Consider the following 20,043-nt stretch of genomic DNA (forward strand, 5'->3'; position numbering starts at 1 on the left):
GTGATCCGTTTACAAATTCCTCTCTGTGGTAAACACAACGTGGTAGGGCCGGCCGCTTTAATTTTTGTGTAACGGGTGTTCTCGAAAGTACTGCAATAATTAATATTGACAAAGGACCATCCATAAACCACGTGGAAACTTTTTTGGAAATCGAAAACCCCCCCTCCTCCCCAAGGTGTCCACGGGCTTAATCTTCAAATTTTTATTACGATTTTCTTTTTTACAAAAACAAAATGTCCCAAAATCATTTTTTATTTTCGAGACTTTTTATATGTTTTAGGGGACCAAAACCCGCAACTTTGGTGCCATACAGTAGCTAGTCAGTCAAAAAATTTGACTCCGAGTTTAGAATTTAAAAAAATAGTGATTTTTGGCAAAAATCGAAATCTCATTAATAGTTTTTTTTAAAGTTCAGAAAATTTGCTATAAAATTGTCCAACAGACATTAAAGATTGGACCTCTGGTTGCTGAGTTACAGCAGCTTAAAGAAAAAGAAGCAAGAAATTGAAGTTTTCTTAGTCTCAATTTTTCAATGTCGATATCTCATTAATTTTAATTAACTTTTATTTTAATTAATTTAAAAATTAAACATTCGTGAAATTTTTCGATCTTGTCTAGAACAATACTTATTGAATCAAGACTAACATTTCAAAAGGGCAAAACATTTAATATTGCGCCCTTTTGATTAATTTAAAAAAAAGTAATAACAAGCCTTAGTCTCAACATTTGAATGAAAATTGTGTTTTAAAATGCATTTTACGTTAGTTCACTTGGTTTGCAATCATTATCATTAGGCCGATGCAAATATTTAAAAAAGTGTTTGTCCCTCGGCCCTGGCCGAGGTCAAGGGGGGGGGGGGCAAAAAAAAAATAAAAAAAATATAAAAATTTAAATAACAAGCCATAGTCTTCATCATCCGGGACCGTGGTGTAGGGGTAAGCATGGTTGCCTCTCATCCAGTCGGCTTGGGTTCGATCCCAGACGGTCCAGGTGGCATTTTTCGAGACGAGATTTGTCTGACCACGCCTTCCGTCGGATGGGGAAGTAAATGTTGGCCCCGGTCTAACCTAAAAAGGTTAGGTCGATAGCTCAGTCCAGGTGTAGGAGTCGTCTCCCTGGGTCCTGCCTCGGTGGAGTCGCTGGTAGGCAGTTGGACTCACAATCCAAAGGTCGTCAGTTCGAATCCCTGGGTGGATGGAAGCTAAGGTGTAAAAAGAGGTTTGCAATTGCCTCAACAATCAAGCCTTCGGACACCTAGTTTCGAGTAGGAATCTCGCAATCGAGAACGCCAAGGCAATGCTGTAGAGCTAATAATTTGATTTTTTTTAGTCCTCACATTTAAATGAAAAAAGTGTTTTAAAATGCATTTTACACTAGTTCAGTTGTTTTGCAATCATTAGTTTTCAAAAAATCTAAGATCTGACAAAAACAAAAATTGTATCGAAAAAAAAAGATTTAGCATCGAAAATTTTCAAAAAATCTTAAGATTTTTTAATAAACCCAAACATGCTTAAAATAATTTTAAACGCAGAAGAATGCATTTTAATTTGATTTCAGCTGGTTACACTTGAATTTTCATTGAAATTTTGAAGTTTATTGTAAAAATATTTTTTTTGCCCCCTGATTTTTTGGGAAATTTTGAAGGGGGTGACAAAAACTTTTAAAAATATTTGTACCAGCCTTATTTAAAAAAATAACAAAAACAAACAGCAAAATTTTTTTTTGCAACCTTTTCAAAATTTCACAAGATTTTCGATAAACTAAAAACATTCCAAAAATAATTCTAAATACAGGCTAATGCATTTTTAATTGATTTCAGCTGATTGCACTTGAATTTCCACTGGAGTTTTGAAGTTCTACGAAAAAAAAATTGTTATGCCTCCCGTGGTTAAATATAAGATTCTTTTCAGGCCCTCACGGAAATCTTTTTCGCCTCTTTTATAAACCATAAAAATGATGAATGAGCTGCAAATTATGCCCACTGGTTTGCTCATGTACAAAGTAGCTAACTAAATCAAAACGAGACACCATGCGTCTCCATCGAGTAGCCATACCCTACTGTCAATTTCAGAAGCTTTTGAAGCAAGCTTTTCTTTGAACCAAATAAAAGCTTTTGCGCCTTTCGATGGAGGTGCACGGTGTTTAGACGTTCTTGAATATTTTAAATATTTTATTATAAATTAACCATTAAGAACATCATCTCGTAAAAGTTGTTGCAAGTATTTTTGATAATGTAGATAAATTTAAATTAAATTTGAAAAAGAATCTTTTTCCAGCACTGCGTTCCATACCGTTCACATGTGTAGTAGTGCTGGTCTCTCATTACGAACCGATGTAAACAATTTGAGGAAACGTCGGTCGAGTGCAGTTTGACGGAAGCTTTTGACGTGCGCACAAGTGTAGGGCGGACCAGTGGATGGAGGTTCATGGTGCGAAGAGAGTGTTATTAAATTAGTGAGTAGAATTTTTGCGGGATCCGGATCGTCTATGGTGGTGTTTTGCAAGTGGAATTAATTTTTGACTTTGTTGGATACTCTAGGCTACTCTATTAGAGCAGGTAAGACGATATTTAAGTGATTGATAATTTATTCAAAGCGAGTAGCAATTTGCGTCAATCTGGTGCGAATGTTTTTTTTTGCTACATTGCATAAGTTCATCCACTTCAACAACTTGTCGTACACAAGAGAGCTGACAAGAGGATTGTTTTCATGTGACGTTAATGTTTGCTTGTTCGTTTGCCAAGACAGTTAAGGTAGTATCGGAAATAACAGTAATAAACTGGAAAAATAAGAACAAACTGTTACTTAAATATTAATTTTACATAATTTTAATATTTTTTTTGTATTTTAACTCTAATAAAAACATAGTTTCAAACAAAGAAAAAAAAATATAAAAAATTGTTTGTTTCCAGAGAAATCGAATCCTCGAAAATATTCTCCGTAATAATTACATTTTTAATTTTATGACAATGTTAATTTTAAGAGACAATTTCTAGAGTTTTTTTTTCGACCTTTTTTTTTTTTAAAAAAAAAAAACTCTAGACTTTGAAGTTTTTTATTTCGTTTTTTTAAACAATCGTATTTTACGTTTAAAAACATGTTTCAAATACGGAACAAATTAAAACATACATTTTTGTTTTAACAGTTTAAACAGTTTTGAAAATCTTTAAGAAATAACTACATACTTATAATGTAAATTTAACATTAATTTTATTTGACAACATATTCCAATTTCGTTAATAAATTCGGTTTGAAAAATAAATACGAACTACCCTAGTAAGGCTCTACTTTGTCACATACCACTTCGCTCTCAATCATCGCGATACCAGACCGCCAATTATAAAAAAGAGAGTCCGTTCTCCAGCAATAGTCAGCGTCCAAAGTCTACTGCGTTTGGCGCTTGTCGTTAGAAGTCGAAGTGATAACAATTAGCCTGCCTACTATACCACTTCATAGGGTTGATCGCCCTACATTGGACTTTAGCAATTAATTCACGATTGCTTTTTAAATGTTACTTAAATCACGTTGTTAATTTCCAATGATCATTGATCTTAGCGCCCCACAGGTACAAGTCATCGTCGCCTACTCCGCCGCACCCAGATAAGATACCAGCTGTTGCTCAAAGTCGCCGCGCGACTACTTCGATTGCCGGGTCGGCCCGTCCACACACTACGTCACGCTGCACCAACAGCTGAGCTGAGTCGCGGGTCTACCGCTTCCCAAATAACGCTGACTCATTGGACTTGGTGGAGTTTATGATTTATGAAGTTGCACCGTTCACGGGAGGTTCCCCGCACCGGTTTAGCCAGCGTAGTCGTCACCGCTCGGTATGCAGTGCAGTTGTGACCGTTCGACAGTGCGGACTTGTTTCTGAGTGCTTCATCGGACTTTGGGGTTTTGTCTGTCCATAATACCGGCAGGCGGGCTACGACAATAGCTGTACGTTTTGTTGTCTGTTACTTTTCTAGTTTAGGGTTTTAGGTGATTTAGTGAGTTCTTATGTAATTGTACGCGTGGCGTAGTTTCGCGCGTTCGCACTGCTCTGATTAGAGAGTCACGCAAAAAGGTGTTCAGTGCGCCCAAGTTGGATTCTACTTATAAATCAGAGCGATTGTCTCTATTTATAAGTATGCATAGCTTACTAGTTCAACGCGCTTAGCTGCATGCAGTACACAATCCGGCTAAGTAGGCCCTTTTAGGTCGAAACGTGCAAAGTTCATCGTGTTTTAAACGCCCTATAAAAAATGGAATAACTATATTATCTACATTGTCCTGTGCGAAGTCGCGGCCTGCTGCGTGATAATGACTTACGACGTGATGAGTGTCTGCGCGGGTCACATTGGCCTTGACGGCCGCCAACTCAAAGTGAAAGGGTTCATGGATGAATCGAACAGTCGTGCGCAATTGAAACCGGCTTATCCGCTGAAACGGTTTTTTTTTCGAGTTTGTGTGCGGGGATCAACCTAATAAAAGAAGACTTGAAACCTGCTATTTTGGGTTTGTGCTAATCAAGCTGTCACATTCAAAGATTTGCACTCAACCTGCTCACAATTGAGCTGTGGTGTTGATAAAGACGTTTAGCGTATTTAGTTTATTTATTTATCGAAGCAGGCCCGGTGGGGTCTGCCACATGACATTGTTTGGCAGCCTTCGGCTTTCGTCGATACGATGACGTTTGGCGGTGGACTTTGACATAACCAGTGCAACACGTTCTCAGCGCAGTAAGCCGTGCGCGTTCGATAAGAGGCGCTTCTTCTGCTTCTTGCAAGTTTGTTTGAAGAAGCGGTTGCACGTGCTGCCGGTTTTTGTTGATGTTTTTTTGTGGTTTCTTGTATTGAATGCATCAATGACGGTGGGTATGAATGGGGAGGCAATTTGTAGGTCAATTGATTTGTTTATATGCACCACAAATGCATCGTAATTGCGATAAGGTGCAGTTCACTGCACGACGTGTTTGTTTTGATTTAGATTGCATTGTTGGGCAGTTGTTGACAATATCGAGCAGAAGTTCAAAGGTTGAACGGTAACCCTTAGTTCTATATTTTTTTAAACTATTTGTTTTGTTGTATTGGTTTCAAAGCAAATGTAGGATGTGAGTTTGTGCTTTCTTTGGCCTGAAATATTTTTTGGCTTTTTTTGTTTTGATTTCTTTCTTTCATATTTTTCTTGATATTTTTTATTTTTTAACAGGCTTAGATGATAACTCATTGTATGAAGCATACATTTATGAAAAATTGTGTATTCAAAAATCTTTTAAGTTCCACATTATTCAGTACGTTTCTTGGCCCAAAAACAAATAGACACGTATTTTTATTATTATTTTTAATTTTGTTATATTTTTTTATAAATAGGGTGATACTAGAAAAATTGAGGGAGCTCCACAAATTATTTTTTTCGAATAAGGCCGATGCAAAGGAGTTTTGAATAAAATCAAACATGCCAAAAATTATTAAACGCAGAGAAATGTATTTTAAATTGATTTCAGCTGAAGTTTTTTGAAAAATATTTTGTTTGAACCCTAATTTTTCGGGCCAATATATGTACCAGCCTAAGAAAAAGAAAAGGCATATGGGCATTTGACTCTTCATTGTTAAACTAGAATTCACAAAATACACATTAATAATAATTTTCTAGTTTTTTGACATCTATTGCGCTAGAGGTTAGCATGGTGCAAAACCTGGTGATATTTTGGAGGAAATATTATTTTTTTAAGTTTATATCCCTCGACTCGGACCCAAAATACATAAACTTCAGATAAACTTTGAAAAATATTTGCATCGGCCTAGAGCCCCAAAAATCAGGGAGCAAACAAAAATCCCAGAAATTTAAATTTTTAATGGAAATAGAAATCTAACAAACAGGACACAACTAAAAATTTATTTTCCTGCGGTGATAATCATATTTAGCATGTTTGGACTCACTTTTTTTTTTAATATTTGTAAAATTCCAATGTACAGTACATACAAACAATTCCGAGACAAGAACGTTTCCTCAAAACTTATACATTTTTAAACTTATAGATTGCTTTGATTTGAAAAGGTGCTATAAGCTATTGTCTTTCATATGTTTATAGGACCTATTCAAAAAAAATAAATAAGTAAAACCCTCTAGACTGGACTGTATAAAATGCATTTTTTGAAACACTTTTTTTTCATTCGAATGTTTAAATCATGCCCAGAATTGTATTTTTTTTATTTATTTGCCTCCATCTTGATCAAATTTTTGCAAAAAAAAATCTGGAATGTTGTCAAACAACAGCAATATTTTTAGATGTGCGGTCTCGTGGCGCAGGGGTAGCGGCTTCGGCTGCCGATCCCGATGATGCTATGAGACGCGGGTTCGATTCCCGCCTTATCCACTGAGCTTCTATCGGATGGTGAAGTAAAACGTCGGTCCCGGTTTCTCCTGTCTCGTCAGAGGCGCTGGAGCAGAAATCCCACGTTAGAGGAAGGCCATGCCCCGGGGGGCGTAGTGCCAATAGTTTCATTTTTAGATGTAAAATCAAATTTGCAATTTGCCGAACCCTCTAAGGATTCTTGTGGTTAATGGCTCCGTTACAGACTTGTGATTTCTTTTTGTGAAAAATGTTCAGTTTTTTAGCAACTTTAAAATATTTTAAATTAAAGAGTATTGAGTATTCCACTTCTCTCTTTCTTAACTCGAAAAAAGATGACTGTTTTGGTTCCATTAAAAAAAATAAGAATAAATAAAAAATTAAAAAATATTGTATTTTTGAAATTGGATTGTTAGTGGTAGAAATGGAAAAAACGGGATATGATAATTGTCTACAAAATCAGCCAAATTCGTGCATTTTTTTTATCTTTTATTTGACTAAAACTTTGTTGTGTCATTGGTTCACCTTTACAAGGCTCCATACAATTTTGGCAGCCGTCCATACAAAAAAGAAACGCAAGTATTCGAAAATCTTTATCTTTCTGATTTTTGTCTTCGGCAAAGTTGTAGAAAAAAGGCAAATGGAAAAAATTACTTACAACTTATGAATTAACTTTTTTTTCCAAGGAATTAAATTTCCAAAAATCAGTATTTTTAATTTTTTTGATTTGTTTAGGGGCCCAAAAAACAAATGGACAAAATTGTTGCGCAAAGTTATGAATTAAAAAAAAAGTTTTTGGAAAAATATAAATTTTACTTGAAAAAAATTGTTCAAAAGTACTTTAAAGATTACTTTGATAAAGTTCACCGTTTTCATGATATAGCCAGTAAAAGTTTAATTTACACTGCAAAATTCCAGGTTTTGATTTTTTTTAAAAAGTGTCTATTCTCAAAAAAAAAATTCGAGTAGTTGAGGAAATTTTCAATAAAATTGCCACGAATACAGCAAATAAAATAAAAAGAAATAAGATTTTTTTGTTTTTTTTCAGTCTAATTCAAACAGCTTCCATTTTGTAATGCCAATATCTTAGCAGCTTACGGTCCAATTTTTAATGTAAAAAAATGAAACATTTGTAAAATTTTATGATTATTTCGAAAAAAGAAATAATGTTTTAAAATTTTTGAAATCAAGACGTGAGTGTAACCAATGGGTGTTTTGCATGAGCTTCAAGGATGCCTATAACATTCTAGGACTTCCAGGAGTAGAGGCATGGAGGGCTCAAGTGGAACCAAATACTTTAATGGCCTGGAACACCTAGCTTCTCCACCGTCCAACGTATTCGAGCAATTTTTTTTCGATTTCCAGCAAGTATCGTTATCAAATTGATTTATTGTCCAGAAATGAAAGTACAATGCTCTACTGGCAATTAACGGATCAATTGTACTAATTGTTTTGCCAATTGCTAGTACTTTATAACACTCAACTGACCCCATTTTTCATCGATCCACTCTGGTGTAAAATTCCTTTCGTGATCTTTCTCTGAACCAAAGTCACCCGCCCAGTGATTGAGATAGAAGTAAACACAAATTAATCTAATTGTTGGTTGCATGATTGTGGACTTTCACCACAGCAGTGACGATTTTGTTACGTCGATAAATTGTGTGTTTTTTTTTTTAATTTATTCGATAAGGCCAACCGGATTTTCTTAGTCCGCCGAATTAAGGTGAAAAATGAATGGTCATTCTGATGAAGTTGTCTGGCGTTGAAAGTGGTGACAGCTGTGTAGTCTGTGATAAGATAAAGATCTTCCGACACCTTTACGTAGAGTGATTACTCTGTAATATTATGAGTTGATAACCTTATTGTTTTATTGCGAAACGCATGAGGATAATTGAAGCAAGAGTGGTTGATAATTCAAGCCTTGATTGTAGACCTCACAAAGTTGTTAAAGTAAAGCTCAATTTTCAAGGTTCAATTAATTTACCAATCAATAAGATTAGAAAAGCTTATTGACTTCCTCCAACTTCTCTTACTTCCAGATGACGACGACGCTGGCGGACAGTTTGCGCGAGTTGTACAAGTTCAGCGCGGTGGACTATGGCGTGTTTGCGTCCATGTTGATCCTGTCGGCGGCCTGCGGCATCTACTTTGGCTTCTTCAAGCGAACCACTCCCCAGACGCCGGAAAGCAGCGACGATGAGTGCGGTCCACCCGTTGGACCTCCTCCCGGCGTTAGCCGGTCCAAGCGGAGGGTCACCTCGTACGGGTCGACATCGATGGACGAGTACCTGCTGGGATCGCGAAAGTTGAAGGCCTTCCCGGTTGCGATGAGTCTGGTCGCTGGGTACATCTCCGGGGTGACGATCCTGGGGACTCCTTCCGAGATCTACAACTTTGGCACGCAGTACTGGCTGATTATTGTGCCGATCGTGCTGATGGGCGTGGCCGTCTGCTCGATCTACCTGCCGGTGTTTTGCTCGCTCAAGCTGAACTCGTCGTACGAGTACCTGGAGCTGCGGTTCAACTCGTCGGTGCGATCGATAGCTTCCGTCATGTTTGTGCTGGACGAGGTGAGTGTGCGAACTGTTTTAAACCCATACGCATCGAATTGACTTGATTTGTGTTGCAGCTGTTCTTTCTACCGATGATCATCTACGTGCCGGCGTTGGCGTTCAATCAAGGTACGGCTGATCAAGTCTAGTGTCTATCGAACAATAGAATCGCAAATTGCCTCACCTCCTCACTACCACTCGTAGCTTCATATCGAGGTGTAGGCTATTCTAGAATTGATCGATGACTGTTTTGTTGTTATTTGTATTACTAATGAGTTGAATGGAATTTGAACTTCTGATCGAATTGCGTTTATTTTTAGTGACCGGGTTCAACCTGTACATCATTGGGGCGATCGTTTGCGTGGTGTGCATCTTTTATACGCTGCTGGTAAGTTCAATATATTCTCATTTATATTCCTAACCTCATTATTGGGAAAATATTGTATGACGGGATTGTTAGATCTACAAAGACAAAGTTTTCAATTCATTTGAAAGACCAAATGGTGTTCAAAACTAAAATTCCTGGGTTAGTCATAGCTTTAAAAAATATTAATTTTCATTCAGATTTTAACCATCAGAAATAAGGCATCGTCATCGGAGGCGAACCGGAACCCATTTAGCGAAATGGGACAACTGTTTCAGCAAGGTTCTTGCACCATATGTTGGTATTTTTGATTGATATAGGTTAGAACTGATACAGATCAACAAAATAATTGCATCGATTTCCTAATTTGAAGCTTTTACTGTTGACCCTTTTCGGACTGTAGTCCCGATTCACCCCAGTTGATGGTACCCTAAGGATGCCAGATACACAGATTTGTTTGTGTTTTACAGACATTTAAGCTTGTGTCAGACATTTTTGAGGTGCACAGACTTTTAAATAACTTCATTAAACCAAAATTTTGTAAAAACATCAACGAAATGTTTTTAGTTAGTCTTGAAATGATTAAAAACGCAATTTCTGATGGATTTCCATGACTATAAATTAATATTTTTTTAATTTTAGACAAACACAGCCTTTTTTACAGACATTTTAAAAAAACCAGGTGGCATCCCTGCGGTACGTCAAAAAAAATAATATAAAATTTTAAATTACAAACCATGGTTTCAAAATTCAAATGAAAAAAGTATTTAAAATGCTTTTTACACCAGTCCAGTCGTTTCGTTTACGTGTCGAACATACAATCAAAACAATGTTACACAATGAAAACTTATATTTTTAACAGTGTAAATTGTTATCCTGAGTCAGAGCAGCCAACATTTTGATTGGTCGTTTTTGGTGACAGAGCGCTTCGTTCGCCTTCACAACGACAACCTGATTTTGACAGTCTTCCTTCTTTCGTTCACACACGAACGAATGAGCGCAACTCAAAGTCACTCACACAGTCATTTGACACTCACTAGAAATAAATTCGCGCAGAGTACGCTCGTTTGACATTCTACTGAACTTCGGGTCACCTTCAACATGACTGCATTCAAATGATTCTTGTCACCAGGCAGCACCGCACGACTGACGAAGAGAGAATAGTGATTGAAAGAGAAAGAGCATGCGGCTCGGGGTCGGGCGGCTGGTTGAGTGATGAGTTCGGTTTTTGTTCGTTTCATCTTCGTGTGCGTTTACTGACCGTCGCTTTGTAATGACAATCAAGACAGGCGCTGTTTATACACATTACACTACTGCAAACAAACAAACAAACTCGCACTTTTTCGTGTTTGACAGTTTGCCAAACTCGCAAACCTGATTGCAGCAAACTCGCAAACAAGGCAAAATGTATGCAGGCTGACGTTTGTACAAACAAATCTAGGCAAACAAACAAAGCAGGCCAACTGTCAAACTGTCAATAAGTGCGAGTTTGTTTGTTTGTCTTAGTGTAATAGCTTCTTAAGTTATCTAATAACATTGTAACCAGGTTACTCCGGTGATGGTGGTGGCGGAGCTGCAAAGTGGATATGAAATCCTCCTCCTCCAAATTTCTGTGGTTTTGGCGAACGCCCAATACGATCGGAACGTCCATCCAAATCACCCTCCAGATGCACTGTTGAAAAAATTGAGTATACTCTAGGCTTACCGCTTTTCGCCGTAGTCAGCACTGGCAAATGCAACGATTGACAGCAAAACTAGAAGACCTACGATAAGCTTCTTCATGTTTTACTAAATCGACGCTGTCGTGCTATCTTGTCGCATCCGCCATTTCGACGTTCCGAGAAAAACGCGTTTTAATGTTAGAGCACGCAATGTAAACAATAACAAACACGTTTTGTTTGGCTGACCATTCTGTGCATTGTCCTGAAGTTTAGTTGAATTTGGTTGCAGGAGTCCCGGGTTATAATTACAAATGTTTACGGTAGTCTAACTTGTACGTGCGTCAAACGCGTTCTGATCTGAAATCTCTTTGGCCAGTTGTCGCACTTACATCAATCTTCAGGGAGTGACAAGATGGCACGACAAAATTGAAACTTCTTGCATACGGAAGGTGACAAACATTTTCGGATTTTTTTTTGGTTTTCGTTGAATATCTCAGGATTGAAATCGAATTTTGGGGATCTGTGAAGGTCAAAAGATGAGGCATTGTGAGCTGCACAACTTTAACTCAATTTGGCCCAAAATGCTGTCGTACTTTTATATATAGCTTATATATATTACACTCAAGGTTACATTGCTGATTTGTTTATTAGAAGTAGGTCATAGGAATTACCAGAATTACTTAATAAACTTTGAGAGAAATAAGGTCAACATTCTGCAGAGCGAAATTATTAATCATTTACAACGTATATTAGTAATACATATTATTACTTGAGATGATCAGAGTTTTTTTCAATCTAAAATTATGCGCATTCAGTAATTTTTTTTATGTAAACTTATGCCCTTTTTGAGATGTACGAATTCATGCTTAACCAAATATTGGATGTATGGAAAATGATAATCAGTTTTTTTACCTTAAGGATTCATGATTCTAGTAAAATATTGAACTAATACTGATCTTGAAGATTTAAGCAAAAAGTTGACACTTAAGAAAACGTTTTTTTTTTGCAAAAACGTAAAAAAATAAAATAATCTTTTATATTTATATTCAATTACTGCTAAATTAACACTCACGTGACGTAAGCGCGTTCGAAAGAACAGCAATTTTATGCGTAAGGCAAAATTTTCCTTAAACTTCCTAATGTTTTTTTTTCTCTCATGAACAATGGAGTAATCATGTTGTGATTAAAAAGGCCATGCCTTCATCATGCAGAGCAGTATAAAACCCGAAGAATTGGAACGGTTAAATCAGTTCACTCTGGAAGCTCTTGAGCAACAGATCCACAAGTTTAAGCATATATCGCAAAAATGAAGCTCCTTATCGTAGGTCTTCTGGTTCTTCTGTCTATTGTGGCATTTGCCAACGCTAGTTTTAGCGAGAATGGTAAGTTGTAGTTGTTTTCCAATATCATATTGAAAAGCTAAAATATTATTCATTTCACCCCTGAGCAATTCTCTACAAAACCGGCCGATTTCGACCATTTTTATTTTTTGTATTTTTTGATTTGGCTCAAACTTTGTGGGGGCCTTCCCTATGACCAAAAAAGCCATTTTGCATCATTAGTTTGTCCATATAAATTTCCATACAAATTTGGCAGCTGTTCGTACAAAAATGGTACGTAAATATTCGAAAATCTGTAACTTTTGAAGGAATTTTTTCATCAATTTGGTGTCTTCGGCAAAGTTGTAGGTATTGTTAAGGACTATTTAGAAAAAAATAGGTACACGGAAAAAAATTTCCCGATTTTTTATTAACTTTTTTCACAAAATCTCAAATTCCCAAAATACGTATTTTTTGATTTTCGAGATTTTTTGATATGTTTTAGGGGACAAAAATCCGCAACTTTTGAGCTATAGAGAAACATGGTCAAAAAATCTGCCGCCGAGTTATGATTTTTTGAAAAAATTAAATCAAGACTAACATTTTAAAAGGGCCAAACTTTGAATATTATGCCCATTAAAAATGTTAGTCTTGATTTAAAAATATTCAAAATATTTTTTTCGAAAAGATCGGAAAATTTCACGAATGTTTCATGTATTAACATTGAAAATCGGACCATTAATTGCTGAGATATCGTCATTAGAAAATGGTGGGCTGTTTGGGTGAGACTTAGAAAACTTCAATTTTCGTGTTTCTTTTTCTTTAAGCCGCTGTATCTCAGCAACCAAAGGTCCAATCTTCAATGTCTCTTAGACAATTTTATAGCAAATTTTCTGAACTTTTCAAAAAAAATATTTTTAGAAATGGTCACTCATGGTCACTATTTTTAAAAATCGAAAAACTGCAAATATTTCGCTGAAATCAAACTTTCGGTGGCTATATCTTGAAAACGGAGCCCTTTATCAAAAAATCTGTAAAGTACTTTTCGATTGCAAATTCAATTTTGCATAAAAAAATGAGGTCAAAAAAATTTTATGTATGAAATTTCGATTTTTTCCAAAAATCACCAGTTTTTCAAAAAATCATAACTCGGCGCCAGATTTTTTGACCATGTTTCTCTATAGCTCAAAAGTTGCGGATTTTTGTCCCCTAAAACATATCAAAAAATCTCGAAAATCAAAAAATACGTATTTTGGGAATTTGAGATTTTGTGAAAAAAAAGTTAATAAAAAAATCGGGAAATTTTTTTTTCCGTGTACCTATTTTTTTCTAAATAGTCCTTAACAATACCTACAACTTTGCCGAAGACACCAAATTGATCAAAAAACTCCTTCAAAAGTTACAGATTTTCTAATATTTACGTACCATTTTTGTATGAACAGCTGCCAAATTTGTATGGAAATTTATATGGACAAACTAATGATGCAAAATGGCTTTTTTGGTCATAGGGAAGGCCCCCATAAAGTTTGAGCCAAATCAAAAAATACAAATAAAATCCATTTCCGGTTTTGGTAGAGAATTGCTCCCCTGGAAGACGACTTGTCCGCTGCAGATCAAATAAGCGAATTTAACGATTCTGATGGATCGTCCGACCGTTATAAGCGTTCACCAAACCCAGGCAAAAATAAAGGTGGAAAGGGAGGCAAGGGAGACAGGTGGCGACCATTCCCGATTCCATTCCCATTCCCCGCACCAGCACCAGCACCAGGACCGTACCCGTACCCGCAACATCCACAGTCTCAATACTATGGAAAATAATAATATTTTTTTTTCGTTGAGGATGTGACTAAAACAAAATTGGTTATCGATTTGGTGTTTCTGGCAAAAGTGTGTGTTTTGATAAGAAGAATTCAGAATAAAAAGCTAATCTATAGCAAAATGTTTTATTTTCATTGATGGGTTGATACAAATGCTCTAGCACCTCTAAAAAATAAAAATAAAAAGAAAAAGCTTTTGAAACGTACTGCATATTTTTAGTTACTGTTAGATACTGTTTTCTAATTATTAGCTTACTGAGCAATTCTCTCAAATATCTGTCATTTGATTTTTTTTGTATTTTTTAATCTGACTGAAACTTTTTTGTTATGCCCAAAGAAGCCATTTTGCATCATAAGTTTGTCCATATAATTTCCATACAAATTTGGCAGCTCTCCATACAAAAATGATGCATGAAAATTAAAAAATCTGTATCTTTTGAAGGAATTTTTTGATCGATTTGGTGTCTTGGGAAAAGTTGTAGGTATGGATAAGGACTACACTGTAATATGATAAACGGTAAAAAATGGTGATTTTTATTTAACTTTTGTCACTAAAACTTAATTTGCAAAAAAATACTATTTTTTCATTTTTTGATAGGTTTTAGAGGACATCAAATGCCAACATTTCAAAAAATTTCAGGTTGTGCAAAAAATCTTTGACCGAGTTATGAATTTTTGAATCAACACTATTTTTTTCAAAAAATTGAAAAATTGGTCGCACCAATTTTTCAACTTCACTTTTCGATGTAAAATCAAATTTCTAATCAAAAAGTACTTTAGAGAAATTTTGATAAAGTGCACCGTTTTCAAGTCATTTTTAGGTGACTTTTTTGAAAACGGTCGCAGTTTTTAATTTTTTTAAATTAGTGCACATGTTTGCCCACTTTTGGAAAAAAATATTTTAGAAAGGCCGAGAAAATTCTCTATATTTTGCTTTTTTTAACTTTGTTGATACGACTCTTAGTTGCTGAGAAATTGCCATGCAAAAGTTTAAAAAGCAGGAAAATTGATGTTTTCTAAGTCTCACCCAAACAACCCACCATTTTCTAATGTCGATATCTCAGCAACTAATGGTCCGATTTTGAATGTTAAAATGTGATACATTCGTAAAATTTTCCGATCTTTTAGAAAAAAATATTTTCAAATATTTGAAACCAAGACTAACATTTCAAAAGGGCCAAAAATTTAATATTTGATTTGAAACATATCAAATAATAAAAAAGACAAAAATTGCGTTTTTTTGCAAATCAAGTTTTCGTGACAAAAATTGAATAAAAAATCACAATTTTTTTACCGTGTATCATTTTTTTCAGAGTAGTCCTTATCCAAACTTACAACTTTGCCGAAGACAGATTTTTTTTTTTTCATACAACATTTATGTATGGACAGCTGCCAAATTTGTATGGAAAATTATATGGACAAACTACTACTATACTATCCCGAGCAGGGGTAAATAGCACGGGAATACCACATTTTGGTATTACTTGGGCAAATAACAGCGACCAAAATGTGCCCTTGGTTGCCCAGTAATAGATGGTAAAATACCATGAAATCATACCAAAGTCTTGTATGTGAAAGGGCACAACAATGCCAAACAATGTTATTTCTACGTTTTTAAAAAATCATTGAAGGTACATCAAAAAAATATGAAAATCAGCTTTAACATTTTTGGGTTTCAAGTCAAATAAAAATTAATTATCTCGTCAAAATTTATAAAAAAAAAAATTCCGTAGTTTTAGAGGAATTTGATTAAACCTTTCAATACCAAAATAATAATCCTTTCAATACCAAAATAATACCGAAATAGGGGGTATATCAAAAATGTTTAAAATCAAGTTTGAAATTTCCGGTTTTCAATAAAAGCATTCGCTTTGAGACATCAGTTTAGCGCAAAATTAATTATTTTGTCAAAATTGGTCAAATTTTTTCCATAGTTTCAGAGGAATTTTATGAAACCTTTCAATACCAAAATAATACCAAAATGTGCCATCCTGACTTAGAAAATTTTCCACAATTTCAAGTCATTTCTTTAGGGGGTATATCAAAAATATTTAAAATCAAGTTTGAAATTTCCGGATTTCAATGAAGGCATTCGCTTTGAGACATCATTTTAGCGCAAAAATAATTATTTTGTCAAAATTGGTCAAAAGTTTCCCATAGTTTCAGAGGAATTTGATAAAATACTGCAATACTTTTTTTGTTTGGTCTTTTTTTGAGAGATTTTTTGAAATTAATAACAGAATTTAATTTTTACATTCTTAATCAACATGTATTTTTTCTTTTATGACTTTGGTGTTTATGCCTCATGTAGGAATGGATATTTTAGGTATGGGTATGGTTGGTATTGATCAGGGGATGGGAAGCAGTTTGTACGTTCTTTTTGATCGTTTTCCTGCGAGGAATTGGAGAACGCCGGTTAATCCATCCAAAGCGTGAACTTCTTTCCGTTCCGTGGCTGTTAATTCTTCTGCAAGTGGTTCCAAATCTTTTAAAAGAAGCAATTAGTTTATAAAACAACTGAATAAGGTTGTTGTGCTTTACACGTGCTATTTTCACTGCTACTTGCATTGATAAACGCAACAACAATCAGAATAACTAAAAGTCCAATTACATGGAATTTCATTTTCAACGATCTCTAAATCGAACTCATTTTAACTTCTCACGTTCATTGGTTTCTATACCGCTTTATTTTAAGGTTTTCTAACAAGAGTAAAATTCCTAATAAGCTTTACACTATACACAAACATGTAGTGTTTGTTTATGCGTAACATGTTTAATCATTTACTCATTAATTTAATGAGAAATAAATGTGGTTAGCCTATTTTAATCAGTCTTTCCCACAAGTGTGAACTATAGTCCCTTGTGTCAGAATGTGGGCCACGAGCAAAACAAATTTGTGAATCACTGGCGAAATCTAAAATGTTGATATCCTCTCCTACACAGGGTGGCATCAAGGCGGTCGTCTTCACCGACGCTTGGCAGGTCGTGGTCATGTTCATCTCGGTCGTGATCGTGGTGATTCTGGGCACGATCGCGATCGGCGGTCCGGAGATCATCTGGGATCGGTCGGAGGTCGGCGGTCGGCTGGAGTTCTTCAAGTGAGTGTTGATTTGGACTCCTTTTTTTCTTATGGGAATTGGTTTATTAATACGCTTCTTTTTGCTTTATTTTTTCATCAATGCTTGCTTTCTTTTCCTAATTAAGGCTTAAGTTCTATTAAGTATTAAGTGATTATGGGTGAACCCTTGCTTTAATGAATTAGTTTTCTATTTTAGTTTGGACCCATCTATGTACGAACGCCAGACCATGTGGAGTGTGTTGATAGGAGGGTTCTTCTACTGGACATCGTTCAACTCCGTGAACCAGACCATGGTTCAGCGGTACATGTCGCTGCCAAACTTGAAGAAGGCGAAGCTGTGAGTATGAGTTGCAGGATTTGGTTAAGTTTTCAAGTGACAAAGAACATTGATTACAGATCGATTGCGATGTTCACCGTCGGAATGGGGGTCTTCGTATCGGTCTGTTGCTACGCAGGTCTGCTGATCTACGCCCATTACTACCGGTGTGATCCGATGTCCGTGGGGTTAGTCAAGACGGACGATCAGTTGTTTCCACACTACGTCATGGAGATCGTGGGACATCTGCAGGGAATTCCCGGTCTGTTTATCGCTGGGGTGTTTGGAGCCGCGTTGAGTTCGTTGTCCGTGGTGTTGAACTCGACTTCAGCGGTACTGCTGGAAGACATCCTTAAAGGTATGTTCCGCGTCAATCCGAGTCCTCGAGTGGCCAACATCTTTGTCCGAAGCAGCGTGGTCGTGTTGGGACTGGCCGCCATGGGTTGCCTGTTTATCATCGAGAAGTTGGGAGGAATTCTGAGTGTGGCCACTTCGCTGTCCGCGATCGCAGCCGGTACTACGTGCGGGATCTTCACCCTGGGAATGCTGGTTCCGTGGAGTAACTCCAAGGGAGCACTCTTCGGAGGAGTGTCCGGCGCGCTAATGTCCGGCTGGGTCTCGCTGGGCGCTCAGTTCGCCAGTGCCAACGGGCAGATCATGCCCCACAAACTTCCCATTTCGGTGGACGGTTGCGCGGCCGATTTGGTCTCCAACAGCACGATCGTGAACCCGATCTATCCGGACGAGACTGGGATTTTCCCGCTGTACCGACTGTCCTACCACTGGATCACTCCGATCGGGGTCGTTACGGTGATGATTGTGGGCACGATCGTGTCGTTCCTGACGGAACCCAGGAACCTCAAGGACATCGACCCGGAGCTGATCTCGCCGGTCATTCACCGATTCCTGCCGCAGGAGTCGTTCGGCAACTACGGGTCCGCCAGCAAGGACGTTCCGCTGCACTTTACGGAAGAGATGCGACCCGCCGCGTACGGAACGGAACGATCGGTAGGTTGACGATCAAAACCTTAAAGATCATCAAAATTTAATGAAATTTTCATTTTCAGAGCACCAAATCGAAGCGATCGCACTGAGAGGGAGAGAGAGGGTGGATCTCAACTCAGATAATCTGAAAACAATGCAGCAATATGTATTCCAGTTTCTTAATCATGCAAACATTCGTATTGGGAGGGGTGATCGATGGACGAGACACGGAATCTCCGCTGGAAGCCGGAAGCCGGAATGAGTGGAACAGTGTATGCGCGTGGGAAACTATTAGACTGTACAAATTAGGTTCTGTCTTGGGGGGTTTGTTTTTTAACTGTGCAAGTTTTACAAAGTGTACAAGTACAATGTGCTAACTGTTTTTTTTCTTTTTCGTAACTGCCTGTGATACAATCAAAAGAATTGTTTAGGAGTTAGTTCATTCGTGAAAGAGGGGGAGTTTTGTGTTTAAACACACAGCGTTTTTATCTTGAGAAAATATTATTGAACTAGTTTTAACGAAATAAAGTTTTGTATAAAATACAAATAATGTGTTTTATTTTGGCGAACTTCTCTTTTTGAAGCAGGTTTGACACTATGACAAACAAACTCTCAGTTTTTCGTGCTACACGGAGAAAAAAAAAGTTCGCAAAATCGTGAACAAGCGTTCATGGAAATCGAAACCACGAACAAAGTGATCTAATTGCATGGTACGTTTTTCAAAATCGTACCATGGAATTTGAACACTTTGTTCGTGGTCCCGATTTTCATGAACGCTTGTTCACGATTTTGGGAACTCTTTTTTCTCCGTGTAGACAGTTTGTCTAACTCGCAAACACAGCACCCTGTATGCAGGCTGACGTTTCTGCAATCAGATGCAGGCCAACTGTTGAACTGTCAAAAAGTTCGAGTGTGTTTGTCATAGTCTGATGCCTCCTTAATTTTCGAGCACTGATCGGATGTGATCACGGCGTGACTGGATCAAAATATTATAAACCGAGATACCCCATCGGAGATTTATACGAAGAAAGTTCTGTTTTAAAGGCCTGAGTCAGAATCTGTAATGATCAAAATATTGTATTAAAAAATTAAGGTTTATGATTTTTGTATGGATTATAATTAAACTGGCTTCATAGGTGGATCGATTTTCAATTGTTAGTTTTAACAGATTTATAGAAAAATCTCTTACATTTATAACTTTTTTTTGGACTTTGTTAATCCGTTTTGACTGTTAAAAAGATATTATAACATTAAAAAATAAGCTAAACCCGACAAACCTCGTCATGTCTTTTTTTGTTTCTTGACGTTTTCATCTTGTTTGCTTATTCAGTCTCCTGTGATCGAAATTGGATTTTACGTAACTTTACCCATACTTTGTGTAGATTTTCCGAAATCGGTTCCGGAGTGGCCAAAGCCATACAATTTTGGTAGCAGGCCAAATAAAAATGTAAATATTCAAAATATGTATCTTTAAAAGTATTTTTCTGATCGGTTCAGTGTCTTGGGAAATGTTGTAGATATTGATGAGGACTATTCTGAACAAAATTGTACACGGTAATTTTTTTTTGTTTTAGAAAAATGTGATTTTTGCAAAAAATAGAAGTTATACTCGAAATTA

General features: G+C 36.6%; 1 protein-coding gene across 3 annotated transcripts; it reads left to right on the forward strand.

Moving 5' to 3' along the window:
* Positions 1 to 2,379: 2,379 nt before the first annotated feature.
* Positions 2,380 to 18,972, forward strand: LOC6054012 (sodium-coupled monocarboxylate transporter 1). Of its 3 annotated transcripts, none has more exons than XM_038254315.1 (9): positions 2,380 to 2,557; positions 8,373 to 8,903; positions 8,963 to 9,014; positions 9,206 to 9,273; positions 16,990 to 17,144; positions 17,251 to 17,262; positions 17,322 to 17,462; positions 17,522 to 18,449; positions 18,509 to 18,972. In XM_038254315.1, exons 2-9 carry the CDS (start codon positions 8,373 to 8,375, stop codon positions 18,533 to 18,535), a joined length of 1,914 nt encoding a protein of 637 aa, XP_038110243.1. In that variant the 5' UTR covers positions 2,380 to 2,557; the 3' UTR covers positions 18,536 to 18,972. The 3 variants fall into 3 exon arrangements, with proteins under 3 accessions (XP_038110243.1, XP_038110242.1, XP_038110244.1); XM_038254314.1 differs by lacking the exon at positions 2,380 to 2,557 and adding an exon at positions 3,800 to 3,938; XM_038254316.1 differs by lacking the exons at positions 2,380 to 2,557; positions 17,251 to 17,262 and adding an exon at positions 3,800 to 3,938.
* The last annotated feature ends 1,071 nt before the right edge of the window (positions 18,973 to 20,043 follow it).

This window comes from Culex quinquefasciatus, chromosome 2, assembly GCF_015732765.1.
Source record: "Culex quinquefasciatus strain JHB chromosome 2, VPISU_Cqui_1.0_pri_paternal, whole genome shotgun sequence".
NCBI lineage: Eukaryota > Metazoa > Arthropoda > Insecta > Diptera > Culicidae > Culex > Culex quinquefasciatus.